Raw genomic sequence first — 17722 nt, 5'->3', positions numbered from 1 at the left:
ATGCCCTCTTTTATTAGCGCCATTGCGGAGGTCATGGAACTGCAGCCGACGCACAGTACTAGGCGGGACAAGTATCCAAGCGCAAATCTACGCCGACTGAACACGCACCATAAGTCAACTTCTACAGTCTCAAAACTGACATATTCCTCTAACATTTACCACAGGTTCTATCTCGATACCATGCTCAGAACAATCTCTGCACCCTTCTCTAGTATTGTGCAGCACTACTTTGTGCCCGGACTACTTTTGACTACGGGGTTCGCCCATAAATACTGTGTTGTGCGGCCTTAAACGAACTTGACCTTGAATTTTTTTCGTTTATGCGATAAAACTAGTCAAGATGTGAAACTTGGCCAAATTTTATCCCACAAATCCAAACTGTTGCTGAGATTTCGGCAACTTTGCACTTCGGCACCTGTCGTAGGGCTAGGTCCCGTACTAAGGCCCTAATGTACGGGCCATTTAATGGTCTTCTTATCAGGTCAAGTTTACTATTCCAGCCGACTTTTTCTGGCTAGCGGGTATCATTGTTGTATCCTCTCACGTTCTGAGTGATTTTAGTTAGTGTAAGCCGTTTTACGGCAGAAAAGGGGGGGGGTACGCGTTCTCGGGCCAGTGGGGAACTCCCATAGTAAAGCATAGGGGACTGTCCTAGTGGCCGTTGCCATGGCAACGGAGGTCTGACGGTGAAATAAACTGGTGTATTTTACTTGAACCGACGTCAGTACCAGATATACTAAGCAAATTTCACCAAATTTTACACGGTTTATTAATTCCCGTGGGGGTTCAAGGCGGCACAACACAGTTTTAGCCCTATGGGGATTTCTATAGTTAAGGACCCCAAAGTGACTCACTTCGACTCACTGAAAATCATAGTAGGGTGCACAAGCAAGGTTCAGATTTTTGATATGTTTAATTTCAGGGTATAGTGTACAACATATGCGAAAATGAGCTCAAATTTGCCGGCTAGTTTTCTTCTCATGCCCTCTTTTATTAGCGCCATTGCGGAGGTCATGGAACTGCAGCCGACGCACAGTACTAGGCGGGACAAGTATCCAAGCGCAAATCTACGCCGACTGAACACGAACCATAAGTCAACTTCTACAGTCTCAAAACTGACATATTCCTCTAACATTTACCACAGGTTCTATCTCGATACCATGCTCAGAACAATCTCTGCACCCTTCTCTAGTATTGTGCAGCACTACTTTGTGCCCGGACTACTTTTGACTACGGGGTTCGCCCATAAATACTGTGTTGTGCGGCCTTAAACGAACTTGACCTTGAATTTTTTTCGTTTATGCGATAAAACTAGTCAAGATGTGAAACTTGGCCAAATTTTATCCCACAAATCCAAACTGTTGCTGAGATTTCGGCAACTTTGCACTTCGGCACCTGTCGTAGGGCTAGGTCCCGTACAAGGCCCTAATGACGGGCCATTTAATGGTCTTCTTATCAGGTCAAGTTTACTATTCCAGCCGACTTTTTCTGGCTAGCGGGTATCATTGTTGTATCCTCTCACGTTCTGAGTGATTTTTAGTTAGTGTAAGCCGTTTTTACGGCAGAAAAAGGGGGGGGGTACGCGTTCTCGGGCCAGTGGGGAACTCCCATAGTAAAGCATAGGGGACGGTCCTAGTGGCCGTTGCCATGGCAACGGAGGTCTTACGGTGAAATAAACTGGTGTATTTTACTTGAACCGACGTCAGTACCAGATATACTAAGCAAATTTCACCGAATTTTACACGGTTTATTAATTCCCGTGGGGGTTCAAACGAACTTGACCTTGAATTTTTTTTCGTTTATGCGATAAAACTAGTCAAGATGTGAAACTTTGCCAAATTTTATCCCACAAATCCAAACGGTTGCTGAGATTTCGGCAACTTTGCACTTCGGCACCTGTCGTAGGGCTAGGTCCCGTACAAGGCCCTAATGACGGGCCATTTAATGGTCTTCTTATCAGGTCAAATTTACTATTCCAGCCGACTTTTTCTGGCTAGCGGGTATCATTGTTGTATCCTCTCACGTTCTGAGTGATTTTTAGTTAGTGTAAGCCGTTTTTACGGCAGGAAAAAGGGGGGGGGGGTACGCGTTCTCGGGCCAGTGGGGAACTCCCATAGTAAAGCATAGGGGACTGTCCTAGTGGCCGTTGCCATGGCAACGGAGGTCTGACGGTGAAATAAACTGGTGTATTTTACTTGAACCGACGTCAGTACCAGATATACTAAGCAAATTTCACCAAATTTTACACGGTTTATTAATTCCCGTGGGGGTTCAAACGAACTTGACCTTGAATTTTTTTTCGTTTATGCGATAAAACTAGTCAAGATGTGAAACTTGGCCAAATTTTATCCCACAAATCCAAACTGTTGCTGAGATTTCGGCAACTTTGCACTTCGGCACCTGTCGTAGGGCTAGGTCCCGTACAAGGCCCTAATGACGGGCCATTTAATGGTCTTCTTATCAGGTCAAGTTTACTATTCCAGCCGACTTTTTCTGGCTAGCGGGTATCATTGTTGTATCCTCTCACGTTCTGAGTGATTTTTAGTTAGTGTAAGCCGTTTTTACGGCAGAAAAAGGGGGGGGGGGGTACGCGTTCTCGGGCCAGTGGGGGAACTCCCATAGTAAAGCATAGGGGGACTGTCCTAGTGGCCGTTGCCATGGCAACGGAGGTCTGACGGTGAAATAAACTGGTGTATTTTACTTGAACCGACGTCAGTACCAGATATACTAAGCAAATTTCACCAAATTTTACACGGTTTATTAATTCCCGTGGGGGTTCAAGGCGGCACAACACAGTTTTAGCCCTATGGGGATTTCTATAGTTAAGGACCCCAAAGTGACTCACTTCGACTCACTGAAAATCATAGTAGGGTGCACAAGCAAGGTTCAGATTTTTGATATGTTTAATTTCAGGGTATAGTGTACAACATATGCGAAAAATGAGCTCAAATTTGCCGGCTAGTTTTCTTCTCATGCCCTCTTTTATTAGCGCCATTGCGGAGGTCATGGAACTGCAGCCGACGCACAGTACTAGGCGGGACAAGTATCCAAGCGCAAATCTACGCCGACTGAACACGCACCATAAGTCAACTTCTACAGTCTCAAAACTGACATATTCCTCTAACATTTACCACAGGTTCTATCTCGATACCATGCTCAGAACAATCTCTGCACCCTTCTCTAGTATTGTGCAGCACTACTTTGTGCCCGGACTACTTTTGACTACGGGGTTCGCCCATAAATACTGTGTTGTGCGGCCTTAAACGAACTTGACCTTGAATTTTTTTCGTTTATGCGATAAAACTAGTCAAGATGTGAAACTTGGCCAAATTTTATCCCACAAATCCAAACTGTTGCTGAGATTTCGGCAACTTTGCACTTCGGCACCTGTCGTAGGGCTAGGTCCCGTACAAGGCCCTAATGACGGGCCATTTAATGGTCTTCTTATCAGGTCAAGTTTACTATTCCAGCCGACTTTTTCTGGCTAGCGGGTATCATTGTTGTATCCTCTCACGTTCTGAGTGATTTTTAGTTAGTGTAAGCCGTTTTTACGGCAGAAAAAAGGGGGGGGGGTACGCGTTCTCGGGCCAGTGGGGAACTCCCATAGTAAAGCATAGGGGACTGTCCTAGTGGCCGTTGCCATGGCAACGGAGGTCTGACGGTGAAATAAACTGGTGTATTTTACTTGAACCGACGTCAGTACCAGATATACTAAGCAATTTCACCTAAATTTTACACGGTTTATTAATTCCCGTGGGGTTCAAGGCGGCACAACACAGTTTTAGCCCTATGGGGATTTCTATAGTTAAGGACCCCAAAGTGACTCACTTCGACTCACTGAAAATCATAGTAGGGTGCACAAGCAAGGTTCAGATTTTTGATATGTTTAATTTCAGGGTATAGTGTACAGCATATGCGAAAATGAGCTCAAATTTGCCGGCTAGTTTTCTTCTCATGCCCTCTTTTATTAGCGCCATTGCGGAGGTCATGGAACTGCAGCCGACGCACAGTACTAGGCGGGACAAGTATCCAAGCGCAAATCTACGCCGACTGAACACGCACCATAAGTCAACTTCTACAGTCTCAAAACTGACATATTCCTCTAACATTTACCACAGGTTCTATCTCGATACCATGCTCAGAACAATCTCTGCACCCTTCTCTAGTATTGTGCAGCACTACTTTGTGCCCGGACTACTTTTGACTACGGGGTTCGCCCATAAATACTGTGTTGTGCGGCCTTAAAAGACCCTCTGAAGACCCCCAAACTAGTGCGCGTGGGCGAATAAAAAAGTTCCGGCCAAAAATAAAAATGCTAATAAACCACAGGAATACACAGCTGGAATTGTGAATTTGCGGTAGTACTTAGCGACGTATACGACAAGCCGCAACATGCTGGCTTTTTGCGGAATTTATGAATCGGCACTGTACGTATGTACTGAGTTCTTGCGTCGTGGAGCTTCGGTAGCCTGGGTGCCCGGCTCCGTATTGTCGCTAACTACAATGGACTACCCAGTCCTAGAGCCAGGCCAGAGCCTCGGTGGACGTGATTTTTTTTTTTTTCAAACAGGGGAAAATCAATGCGCGCGGATGTCATCCATAGAATTAAGTCTGTGTGGCCTTATGGTAACAATTAAGTACGATCGGACCAACATATCTGAATCAAGGACACTCAAATAATTTCATTTGGACAGTTTTTGCCTATTGCCTAGGCCCGTGGATAGTTTATCAGGTTGGTGAGTCACTGAAAAAAGACTCTTTTTACTCATCCCACCAAATGTTTTATTCAGCAGACGTTTCGGTGACCGTCTGTAACCTTCATGAAGGCAATTGTGACTGGTTCACATTGCACAGCTAGGCGTTGCTGCCAATGGAGGAAAGTGGCGTACAGACGGTCACCGAAACGGGGCCGAATAAAAAGCTTGTTTGCGTAACAAGAGCATATTTATTCATTTTTTATTTAAAATAAAATATTCCCAACCTGTCTTCATAATCCTTGATGGCGCTCAGCCTATCGTCTATGAGAGAGATGGTGTCCTGGCACTTCTTTACGCAGTAGGCATTCCCGGCTAACGCCCCGCCGTTCAACAGTAGCCCTGCCACAGACAGAGCTTTGTAACCTGTTGTAACTCCGGCAGCGAACGCTAGGGGGAGGTTCATTGCTGCACCAGCTACTCCAACTGCACTGTTGGAAGAAATTAACAATTCACCGGCGATTAAAAAATACTCTAATGTGTGTCATTTTAAATCTATCATTCCAAATAAATTTTATTTCTTGCCCAGTTATCCAATTCCAGTTATCCAATTTACCCTGTACCCTGTACCTAACTAGTATCGGGCCGCAAGCCGTTTTCCTTCGGCAGCCAAGAACCCTTCGCCCGCCTTTCTAAATTACCGTTACGGGGGAGTTGAGCCCGAGGGGTTTGTCCGGCCCTATTGTAGGGCCAGCCAACCCCCCCACCCCCCCCGGGCTAGACTCCCCGTAGCGGTAATTTACACCAGCGGGCGAAGGGCTCTTGCGGCCCGGAAAACGAGTTCTGGCTTCCAAGGTATATATAATGCTGCTGGCGGAAATTAGCATAGTTACTCCCTTTTTTTTCCTTTAAGAACCTTTCCGTTACTTTGCTTCCGACCACTATCCAACAATGGTCGGCGTTTAACTTTAACCAGCCATGGTCGGGAGACGGTCGGGAAGCTATGGTCAGCTATGTGTGACAGAGGTTAGCTTAGCTGAGTACCATGGAATCATGGCGATCAGGTGTTTGTTTCTACGGCCACAGACGGCCCGTCGGTCCTTGTTGACATCCCTGCGGAGCAACTTGAGGTCATGGCGGATGTTTCCTAGGTCAGAGGTCAGCATGTTGATGTCCAGAAGCATCATAGGATCTGTCTGATCCTCCTGTAAAAACAATATTGTTAGCATATCTTGTGTATATTTATTACTACTTTGTAGCAAAAAACTCCAGGCCTAGCCTACGGGAAGGATTTTCATGTTTTGTGACACCCCATTTCCTGCAACAAACTTCTTGACCTCGTTCTATTCTGCTTGTCAATCTTCCCCGAACCAAGTGCTGTCAACTTACTCCGAAAAAACGCTTAAGTACTTATATTATACTTAATATAATCTAGGTCGTTCATTATCTGTGCAAAGTTTGTAATTGTCGCATCATATATGGGTGGATAACAAAACTGACAATAACAAAAATATCAATATGTTACCTCCTCAAATTTGTCCAAAATCCTTGTGAAATCCTTGTCAGCCTTGTCCAGTCTGGACTTGATGTTGGTGAGTTTCCTGTCGTAGTCAGTCGATATTTTGTCCTTGACTTCCCTCAGCTCGTTTGTAGTTTGACGACATTGCCACAGTGACAGAGCGGAGAAAACTGCACTCGTTATGAACTACATAAATTACAACAAAGGAGAATAATTGTTGTGAAAAATCCTTGGTCCAGCCTAGCGAACTACTTGACTGTTTATTTTTTCTCAAACATATCCATATGATTATATATTGTGATCAGCCCCTTCAATACTGAACTGCCATTACTATATAATATAATATGATCTAATATAAACCTGTACACCGCCTGGTGTCTGCCAAAGCACCAGTTACCGTGGTGAAATGCGTCTTGATCAGATTATTTACCTTATTTTTTATTTCTATGGAGAAGGATGAGAAGAAGAAACAGGGCAAAACAACATTTTTCTTCTACTATTATGATTCCAAACATTTTGCATGTGGAACTTATTACATTATTGGGTATCATTCGTAAAACGTTAGTAACTGATAAATCGCTATCACCTGGTACCGTATAACAGAAGTCATAAAGTTTCTCCTGATGTCAACAATCTCTTGGCACATCCTCTGCCATCCGGCACCAGGTGTCATTTCCAGGCAATCCGCAAGGAGCGCTGCGCTGCGTTCCTCCGCGACCACGGCGGTAAATTCGACATCTTGAAAGAAGCACATGACCGTTTCCTTGGAGACGGGTGTCATCCCCCACATGCGCTGTACCAGGCTGGTGGTGGTTGAGCAGAAGTTACTGGTCTTAATGATGCGGTTCACATCCAATGCGGTTGAGACAAGAAGTCCCAACAACTCCGCTATCGTCAAACCAGAGGCTGTTTAATGGAGTAGAATCAAATCAGATTTTAGACATGTGGGAAGTGTTTGGAGTTTGCCAGGGGGATATAATATGGCCAGGGCTAGCCTGATTTATACTCGGCTGCAAAGTCATTTTTATTCTTTTCTTTGTTCTCCATTTTTATTCTTTTCTTTGTTCTTCGTTTTTAATTTTTTTTTCTTTGTTTAAACATGACATCAAAAAGGAAATCTTACAGCAGGGATAAGACTCCCTAAATTGCAAAGAGTCTGCGTACAAAATTACAAATTACAACGGACAAGACAGGAAATATGTACATCCCTTATATACATTATAACACATTACTTTGTACCAAGCAAACCGGCTTCTAACCTAAATTCAGATGAGGTTAAGGAAAGGTGATAAGCTAGTGATATGACGGATCTTTTGTCCTTGTCGCCCCTGGCATACTGTGGGCAGCATGGATACTAGGTGGTTATATACATTAGACAATCATACACACAAACCTTTATATTATATTAGTTCAGCCACCCAAGACAGTATCTCTATCCCCAGAGGTAATAACTTTACATTCTTTTTTATTTAGAAACACTGTGACAAAAACAAATGAAAGGTAACAAACAAAGTGGCTACGGACTCAAGTTATGTACAACTTATGTTCTCACAGCCACTTTCACAATGGAAAAAAGTCTAAATTACTTTTAATGAACTTTCCACTTGTTTCAGAAGACATATAAAGTACACAAATCCATATAATGTTAGAGTTACAGGTCTAATAATAATCTAAACAGTAGACGTATTTATGCATTACCTATCTCCAGAGCGCAGCAATAGTTTCCGATAGCTTGGACGTCATCCTTGATGAGGCCTGGAAGGCTCCGCAAGAAAACCTGAAAAAGTACAACTTTACCGCTGTAAGAGTTCAGTGTACTCAACAATGTGATACTGAGTTATTTAAGTATGAAATGTTGTTTAAGAATGATTTGAATTAAGCAACGACGTTACCTTAATTTCAGCGGCATGGTCCCGCGGATTCGACACCCACCTCTGTACAAAATATAACATGAACAAAGCATGAACCAACGTGGCATTTTACGTTTAAAATTTTAGCGATTCCGCCCCCCACCAAAAAAGTCAGTTATTTACTCGAAAACGTCTGTTTATGCTTAGGTCACATTTCCAAACCGGGGCCCGGCCGGGCTGATTGCATGAGCGAAAAATTAACAATTCATATCAAGAAGATACAGAAATAGTACCCATGAAATTTTGTCTATGTTTTGTTGTCTTTTATATCGTACTTTTCGTTCCTAAAAGCTGTCCGGCCGGGCCCCGTGTGGGAATTGTGACCTCAGCATTAAGCATGTCCAAGTACAGAAATTTGTTGAATAATTCATAGTGTTTTGTTGTAATCGGGAGAATTTATATTATTGCATGCAAACACTCTCAAAACGATCAAGTCCTGCGTTTTGAAATGCCTATACTGTTGACGATAGCAACAAGGACTATTTTAACAAAGGTTACTTTAAAATTTCAAGTTGTTATTTCAACCGAACCCGTATCAATATCGTTGGAATTGTTAATCAAATTCGTGCACCTGCCATACCTATGGTACGGTGTTGAATACTAAGGGGCGGGGGTGGGGGGCGAAATCTACGGAGGCGGGGCGAAATCGCTATCGATCTCAAACACCCCCCTCCCCCAGGGTGAAATCGCTGGGGGGCGAGATCGCTGTGACACCGGTACGCGGTAGTACCCACGTCACTTCTCAACAACTAACCGCCCGGCCTGGCGCTATAAAAGCCCTAGACGTTGAAAAATAAGGACGTTTATACGAAGAGTCATTGAAAACTCCCGCCTGCCAGGGATTATCATGAGGTCATAGGCATTGTGTTCTGAAACGTTACGTCAGTCGTGTTAATGTCATCATTCTGGCCCAGCAGATAAGTAGTTACAAAGGTCGCACTGTGGGCTATTTAGAGAGATTTGAATATAGGCAACCCGGCTTATGGCGAGGTAAGATTGGGAATCTATCACAGGGCACTATATATATATAAGATACAGGCAAATACGTCCTTCCAGAATCACCACGGTTATACAGCTCCAAACCCAATCCAATTGAACAACATGCATATCCCTCCCCCCCCCATTTATTTCGTGGTATGGCCCACTGAAAGCTAAATAAATAACTGCACGGAAAAACCCTCTGCTATGCAAACCATGCCAATTAATTGGTATACTAGTAACGTTATCGGCCTCAGCGTTAGAAATATTAGTAGATTGCACAGGAGTCTAAAGAAATCCAGAGGTAAACAAAGTATAATGGCATTTGAAGTTTAAAATTTGACAGAATATGAAAAGAAATGGAGACTTTCCTAAATTAAGCAGACCCAACGGCTTTCTGAATTCCCCCATATATTCCTGCTGGCTTGTGGCCCCTCCCCATTTTCTCTCTCTGACGTTTTGACCTGTCATTCAGTCTCTCAATACCTTTCTCCCAGGTGTTGTCTACCTACTCTGTCCGGGCATTCAGATTACACCCCCCACACACACCCACCCAAAACAATACTCACACAATACTCAGTACACGAATACTTCCTATGCTATTTTTTAAAAATTATCTCGAATTCTTAACACTAGAGCGCTACTATACAAGAACATTTTCTGTGAAGGTTCAGAAGGCACCCAGGTAATAAGATACTCCTATCAACAATTACACAAGCAACTGGATATGATATTGGTCATGCATATCAATCAATACTTCGTACTTCGTACTTATAAGTCTGGTTTTCTGACAATTCTCCAGTGTTACTGCAAGGTAGTGGATGCCATACCTGAAACGTCTGTCGGTTTCCGAAATCATATCCAGTTGCTTGTCATAATGAGTTGCTTGTCATAACTGTTTTTGGGCGAATTTTCTGTGCAGAATTACTATCAAACATGTATATTACCTACTTCATCTGTTGACCTGTACTTAGCCCGATAGGGCATGAATGTACAATAAAGGTTATTATTATTTATTATTACTATCACGATCGCAAAAAAAAAAAACTGGTAGCAATTTTATGTGTCGAGACAATTTTTTTTTCAAAAAATGCAGTCGCTCTATCAGCTTTCTGACAAAAGTTTACTTCGCTCTTTATGTCGTGATTAATGTATCAACAATTCAATACGAATGTGTACCTTACCCCTATGGCCACCTCCATAGCTGCCCGCTAGGCTGCCGAGCAGCAGGTACAGCCTACCCACCTCTGATCACTTCTGCACAACTGATCGGTAGCCTCGACAAGTAACGGTCACTTCGATCCTGTAGAAAAACATAGAAAACCCCCGTGCGTTGAAAAACAATGCGGGAGTTTCCAATGACTCAAGATTGAGTCATTGAAAACTCCCGCCGTCTGCGGGGATTTCCATGACGTCATGTGTTCAGTCGGACCCTCCACGGCGTCAACCATTTTACTCTAGTAGGGGTGAACGTTCAACCCTGCTTTCAAATCACATCCGATCCTAATGTAAAAGAAAGCAAACCGAATTCCATATTGCGTATACATATATATATATAGAATGTTAAAAATCATTGCTATATATAACCTCAATGCATATACCCCCTCCTCCAACTGATTCGTGGTACGATCCACAGAAATATTGATTGTCTTTCTTCCCCACAGTTTCGATGACGCACGCATCTATGGAAACAACATGACTGTACGGAAACCCCCAGTATGTATGAACATCGACAATCCTTGTACATGTAGTAACGTTATCAGTCTGTGCGTCGGAACCCGAGTCTGAAGGACCTCTCTGTAGGGCAGGCCTACAGAAAATACGGACTAAGAGGTATAATATTTTATACAAACCTTTACATGTGCAATTTTTAAGTTAACATTACTGCATGCATCAGTGAAAATTAAGAGTTTTTAAAAATTGTTTGATTTATGGCAACAAAAATTATATGATTTTTGACCCCGTGGTAGCTTTCATAGGTAATGACTTTTAGGTTGTTCATATTTGTTACTATCGATTCAGTGGCATATTAAGTAATTAGTACATGTACAATTTATTTTATTATAAAAGAGAAAGCAACGCTGTGCGAATTTTGAAGAAAATTTCAGTAAGCTAAACAGGGATGCATTGGGGATTTTCCAAACCCGGGGATTTCCCCACGTCGGGTTTTTTTCCCCACCTCAGGGATTTTTCCACCTCGGGAATTTTTCTCGCCTAAGAAATTTTCCAACCCCGGGGATTTCCGCACCTTTAGGGGTTTTTCCCGCTTCGGGGATTTTTTCACCTCAGGGATTCTCCCATCCTGGGGACTTCCCCACCGCGGGAATCTTATTTACCCACCTAGTGGGGTTTTATTCTCAATGATCTATTGGTTTTGTTTTCTCACGTCGGGGATTTTCCTATCACGGGACTTCCCCGTGCACATCGGCAGAACGTGATGTGCATAGCACTAGCACAGACTTTACGTGTGTAAACGATTGCCGATCCCCAGAGTTCTCGCTACCAGACAGTACGCAATAACATTATAATCTCTTTCAGTCTGAACGTCTCTAATCCATCGGAGGGCCATATATACGGTGGACGTCAAGATGTCTGAATACGTGGTAGGCATAAAATATATACGTTTTACCTCCATGAAAAATGGAGGTATTGTTTTTTGGCGTGTCTGTGTGTGTGTCTGTGTGTGTGTCTGTGTTTGTGTTTCCTCACATTTGTAGTCAGCATAACTTCATAACGCCTTTATGGATTGTTATGATATTTGGTATGCTGGTAAGTTGTAGGAAGACAAAGGTCAAGGTCAAATATAGGCCTCCTGGTGGATGACCTTGGTACTGCAGCAGAACTTCCAGTTTTTGTATCTATTGTCCTGAACATGCTATTGTGAATGTGTGTGCATCTTTTGTGTGCAAACAGTTGAATTCCCTAGTCACAGACCATCAGTTGTCAGACCCTGGAATTAGGGCCCAAGAAGCTAGCCTCCACCACACACATGGAAAAAGTTAAGCCGGGTATTGATTTGCGTGTTTCATTACAATTAGCCATGCGTTTGCAAATACATACATTACAGTCCTTCGGGACAAGTGATATTTTGGTATATATTTTGGTACTTCTTCCTAATGGATTACACGAGGAAAAACACCTGACACATTTGTCTTTTTGACTGACTTTTTCTGGATAATTCTCTCCCTTCTACAGCAGGATGCCATGAATCCCAACAGGCAGGCTGAAGAGATGGAGGTAAGGTGACGGTTTGATAAATACTATACTGGTGATCTTTTTGTAGACAATAAAATCCATGGCTCATTGCCAAACACTCATGCATATATTACATAAAGAACCATAGATCTAAAAGCAAACCCATTATTCAGTATTTTTAAAAAGTCGATTATTAAACAAGAATAATTCAATATTTTAATGCGTGCGGCATCATTTTTTTCTTTATTTAGTTCGTCAACCAGCTGTTGGTGAGGTTGAATCATGACCATCGTCCTGGACAGCCTGCTGCTTCAGGTGGTAAGATGGGTTATGACGTGGTTGTTGCTGTGATGTTGTTGTTGTTGTTGTTGTTGTCGTGTTGTTGGTGGTTGTGGTGTGGACATGTGTGTGTGTGTGTGTGTGTGTGTGTTTGTTTGTTTGTGTGTGTGTGTGTGTGTGTGTGTGTGTGTGTGTTTGTTTGTGTGTGTGTGTGTGTGTGTGTGTGTGTGTGTGTGTGTGTGTGGTGACTGGCTGTGTGCGTGTTTGGCCGTGTGTGGTGTGTGTTAAACTGTGTGTGTATGTTTGACAGTGTACGTGTGGATGTGTGTGTGTGCTTGACTCTGTCTGTGTGTGGGGAAAGGGCATGCGCCCGCGTACCATTATTATGTTTTTGTGTGCGTTGCTATGCGTGCCTGCATGCGTCGTTGCCAGTATGTGTTCATTTGCATGCCACCATATGTATGTCTGTATACGTGTACGCGTGGGTCACTTCAATGTGCGTGTGGTGTTTGGTGTCTGAGGTGTGTGGATGTGTGCGCCTCTAGTGTGCGTATGTGTGCGTGTGTATATTTGTATTTGTTTATGCTTGCGTGTATGTGCATGTGTGTTTTAGGAAAGGAGGGATGTATTGTAAAGATATATAGGGCGAGCACTTGCTTGATTTAAACGTCGTAAGGGAGGGAACACGTGCATTTGGCATAGCAGCATCCCAGTTTATTAGACTGTTTTTTTCGCATTAGATTCCTCCTTTGATACTGCGTACCTCGGCCACTTGCAACTAGCAGGCGAGGCTGTTAGAGGGGTGTACCAGTCTCTCTACGTCGATAGACAGTTCATGGAAAAGGCCGGCTGCCTCATGCGTAAGGCACAGAAGCATTACATGGACTCTAAGTCCTGTAGTGTTGCCGAGCATGTAAAGTGGGTGGAAGAGGTAAGTCCGGACATGAATTGTTGTTCAGTTATCTTGTCTACATTATTTGTATCCTGAAATGTGACCCCGATTTACCTAGGCAATTATGACAGACAAGAAAGCAACTCAGCCACCCAAAAGCAATACTGTCGTATCCAAAAGTAAATAAAATCTTACCAATGCATTGGAAGTAAGTTTAACACCTCCTATGTACCGACACTTACAATTCTTTCTCCTGTGACTAATCTATAGTTGACATTAGAGGCTTGAAGTAGCCATCTTTTCTCTTGTACTTCATCTATACAGTTCTGTGGCAGCGAAGAATGCAAGGACGTGTTGAACAGCACAACCTCTAAGGAGTTAATGCTGAAGTGCAAGGACATGGAGCCCAAGGCGGCAGCAGAGGAGATCTGTGGGAAACTCCAGACCGCCCGTCAGGACTACGTGGGGAGGGTCATCAAGTTCCAGGTGAGTCGACTACTATCCTAGATTTGTGTGGCGCCATGGTTACTGATTTGTGTTTTTTCCAGAACACATATGTCTCTGGAATAGATTCAGTACAGGCCTCTATGTTGTGCCATATGGTAAGAAACTTCACACGGTTGCGTGATAACAGAGCGTTCGGCTCGGAACAAAGAGGTTCCGAGATTGAATCCTACCATGCCACCGATCTCGTGCCCTTGCCCTTTCACAAATCTCCTCAATCGGCTCAGGTAAAAATTGCTGTTGTCTGTTCATGCGTTTGTTTGCTTCGGTGGTGGCATAAAATAATTTAAAAAAACTGGAGTGTGGCGTCGCCATGTCCTGTAATAAATATTGAAATCAATAGAAAAGTTTCCTTACTTTAATGGCTAAATGACCGCATCAGTTGACTGCCATTGAAAGTTTGTGAGCACCAATCGTTACTTATCGATCCAACTAACTCCTTAAGCGAAACAAGCCTATACAGTATCATCGTGCAATAATAATGTCTTTTTATTTTTTATTTTTTTTTATTTGTCTAGTTTGGCTATAGCCTCTTCAACTTCGTGGTCGTGTTCTGTGAGTGTTGGGAGACCTGCAGCCAGCTGAAGCAGTTTGAGATCCATTGTAAGGGCTACGACGAGCGTCTGGATAACATCATAGCCCGTCTCAGGGAGGAGGAAACCAACCTGACAGAGATGACCATCAGATTGAACGAGGTACGTCATCATGGGTTGGTGGAAAAAGCGGTCCAGTCCGGACTGATCATGAGCAGGGGGTTGAACAGAAGACGACCACAAAATTTGCGACCCCTGGATTTACAAACGTCATTGTGCTAACGTCATTGTTTACGCATATCGTTTGTGTAGTTTCTGTGACATTTTACAATCATGTGTATCATGCAAAAATCAAAAAAAGCTTTCATACTAAACGCTGCATTATTTCATTACGACGCGGTCACATTTTTTGAAGGCCGAAGATTTGGGGCAGCATTTCAAGAATTTTCCAGGACACATGCGCGACTAACCAAAGGACGTTACCGTTCTCTGTTAGACTCTAAGTTGTGCGAGGTCCGTGTTGTACATGTGCAGCGCTGTGCGTACTCTATAGATTAGCCTCTACCAGGCTTGGGGAGGCGGCTGGAAAGAGTAGATATCAGCCAAATAGAGAGATAACATGCCAAGGGAGTTGGTCTCCAGCTATCGCTATAGCCTGATAGAGGCTAATATACATAAGTGATTTAGTATTTCAGCCGTCTTTGTCAGTCCTGAACTACTCGAGGTTTTGCAATTTTTTAACATCAATATTCCTTTTTTTCTGACAGTCGAGGGCCATCACCACCATGGAGGTGTACAACATACTGATGAACCTTACAGGAATCCGCCAGGAGTTGGAGATGCTCAAGCAAGAGTTGGAGCACAACAAAAAGGACATCAAACGCAGGAGGAACGGGCATATGTCTGGTGCAGCTGCAGGGTGAGACATGTCAAAGTTGCCTAATAAAAGACTTCTGACTGTCTATTAGCAGTACAACCAATGATCAAAAGACAATTAGTGTTTGGGCAAATTAGAGAGTGTCTACATGACTGTCAAACACTATTTAACTAGAACAGAAAAACCGCTGAAAGTAAAATATGCAATATATAACCATGATTACAATTTGCATGTCTACGTTTTGACAGAGGTAGCCGAGGCAGGTCAGATATACATTATACTTTTTAAACTGATTTTCATCTATTGCTTATATAATATATTGGTTGCCCGATCTGTGAAGAATACGCGTTTCTTTCATTATTACCATTATTACCAATTTGTTTTACTGTTTCTTTTAATTAATGGAAAAAGTCTTATTTCTCTAATTTACCCGAGTTGTAAGTTGGTATGTCTGCTTTTCTTTAGTTTGCAGGACTTTTTCAAACTTTTAAAAAAGCACGTGAGCTTGGCTTACTATAGATTACAAAATGCCAGGCACAGGAAATTAGGTCACAGAAACTGGCAGGGAGCCAACAGGAAGTTTGTAGTGAAGACAGATATTTTCGCATTGAAAGAAAAGAATAAATTCACTTAACTGTTACTATTTCTTGTTTTCATTAGCTTTGTGAATGTGATCCGTGCTTTTGCGGACTACGGCCTGGCCACCACTGCCGGAGTGGGCACAGGGCTGGTGTTGGCGGCAGGAGCGCTGAACAGTGCCGCCACAGTCGGGCATGTGGGCACAGCTCTGTGGTGTCAGAAGGACCTGGACATGATAGAGGAGCGCCTTGTCAGGGTGAAGGGATACGAGGAAAGGTACGCAGGAGACGTTGAAGTTGCTGGCGATATGAACATGTACTTTGGTCATGTGTTGCAATAAGAATATTCTTGATCGTCTTTACTCACTTGTTAATTACGGAAACGGAAGTATTGCTTTGGGGGGCTGGGCTGTGGGTTTGTGTAACTGTCGATTAAAACAGGGTATGTTAACAGCACTTGGGTGGAAGAATCAACAGGCAGAAAGTTAGTAGATGAAACAGAAAGGATGGGATGAACGTGAAGGTCTCAGAATTTTGTCGGGATCCAGCAAGAATATTGTGATCCACATTGGGAAATCCAGGAAACAAATTATTGATTACATCCTAGGGGTCTCATAGAGATAAAAATATTTTTTATGTGTTCACTCAACATGCGATGGATACATTTTAATCCACAACATATCCTAAGTCTTACCCCGAGCGTCATTACTGCTACTAAAAGCAAAAAAAAAATTGTATTGTTTTATCTGTTTCAGTTGTATGCACATTTGTAATACTGGTTCTTGTAAAAAATACTTTTTGTCAACTGTCCTAAGTTTTTTGTGTCCTAAATTAGCGTTACAAGCTCATCGGTAGAACTGACCCTTCATCTTTTTTTAAATTAGGGCGAAGAACATAGTTCGGCGGGTGGAATCTCTGACCCAGAAGCTGAGGATGATGCACGCCGCTCCTGCTGCCCAGGCGAACATCTATGCACGGGCTATTCCCTCTCCGGTAGCCTAATACGTCAAAATCGTCTCACAGAAACGATGTTATACACAACATCAAAAGAGTAGGGGGGACGCATGTTTTATCACAATTAGAATGTGTATTCTAACATAAACCCCGAGAACTTTTTTGTTTAAACTTAAGTTACAGAATTTTTGCAAAACGAATTCCTTCACCATGGTAACCCAAAAATTATAAACTTAAATGATATAAAATTACTGTCCGTAATGTGTTTTCCAAAAAGTCATTAATTTAGGTATGGTAGTTTAATTAGCGCGTGTCGTTCAGACGTTCCTTAGACGGTCCTAAGCAGATCCTACCTTTGGCTCCAATTTTTACTATATCCATTCGCCATTTGATGAGTACCATACCACACAACTCGGCATATCATTATAACTGGTGAAGAGAATGCATTTTTACCAACATTCGAAAGATTTCACCCTCACTGTTCCTCCTAACCTCCAAAAACCTCCACAATGGACCAAACGTTTCGAGAGATATTTTCAAGGATTTGAAGGATGCTAAGTATGCACTTTATAACTGGATATACATGTGCTATATTTAGTGTATTGCCGGATAATAGATTATTAGTAAGTTTAATATTATTTCAACATCTCGATACATTCCTATCATCAATACGTATTATGGGTGTATAGTTTCTTGACGATAGAATTTGCGCACACTGCAGCATGTTGTGAACGCAACAAGGATTAAAGTAATTTTTTTGGTGCCATGACCTGTGTCTTTTCTTAAATATTATGTAAATATTGTCCAAT

At 42.7% G+C, this 17722-nt stretch overlaps 2 protein-coding genes across 3 annotated transcripts; one reads left to right on the top strand and one right to left on the bottom strand.

The window, feature by feature from the left end:
* Nucleotides 1-4956: 4956 nt before the first annotated feature.
* On the bottom strand, nt 4957-10382 carry LOC109471702. The gene is made up of 7 exons (XM_019771041.1): nt 10286-10382; nt 8106-8147; nt 7912-7990; nt 6800-7119; nt 6220-6399; nt 5739-5899; nt 4957-5185 (listed from the first exon to the last, which is right to left on the bottom strand). Exons 1-7 carry the CDS (start codon nt 10301-10303, stop codon nt 4957-4959), a joined length of 1029 nt encoding a protein of 342 aa, XP_019626600.1. The 5' UTR covers nt 10304-10382.
* A 481-nt stretch (nt 10383-10863) lies between these two features.
* Nucleotides 10864-16995, top strand: LOC109471691. 2 transcript variants are annotated; one of them, XM_019771031.1, is made up of 10 exons: nt 10864-10934; nt 11640-11704; nt 12297-12338; nt 12548-12611; nt 13316-13506; nt 13792-13953; nt 14490-14666; nt 15272-15423; nt 16042-16236; nt 16844-16995. In XM_019771031.1, the coding sequence occupies exons 2-10, from the start codon at nt 11690-11692 to the stop codon at nt 16959-16961; spliced, it is 1116 nt and encodes a 371-aa protein (XP_019626590.1). In that variant the 5' UTR covers nt 10864-10934; nt 11640-11689; the 3' UTR covers nt 16962-16995. The 2 variants fall into 2 exon arrangements, with proteins under 2 accessions (XP_019626590.1, XP_019626589.1); XM_019771030.1 differs by having other exon boundaries at nt 12548-12614.
* The last annotated feature ends 727 nt before the right edge of the window (nt 16996-17722 follow it).

This window comes from Branchiostoma belcheri, unplaced genomic scaffold (genome assembly GCF_001625305.1).
Source record: "Branchiostoma belcheri isolate BF01 breed outbred unplaced genomic scaffold, Haploidv18h27 scaffold254, whole genome shotgun sequence".
Lineage (NCBI taxonomy): Eukaryota > Metazoa > Chordata > Leptocardii > Amphioxiformes > Branchiostomatidae > Branchiostoma > Branchiostoma belcheri.
The sequence above is the reverse complement of the archived record's forward strand: the minus strand, read 5'-3'. Positions and strand labels throughout refer to the sequence as shown.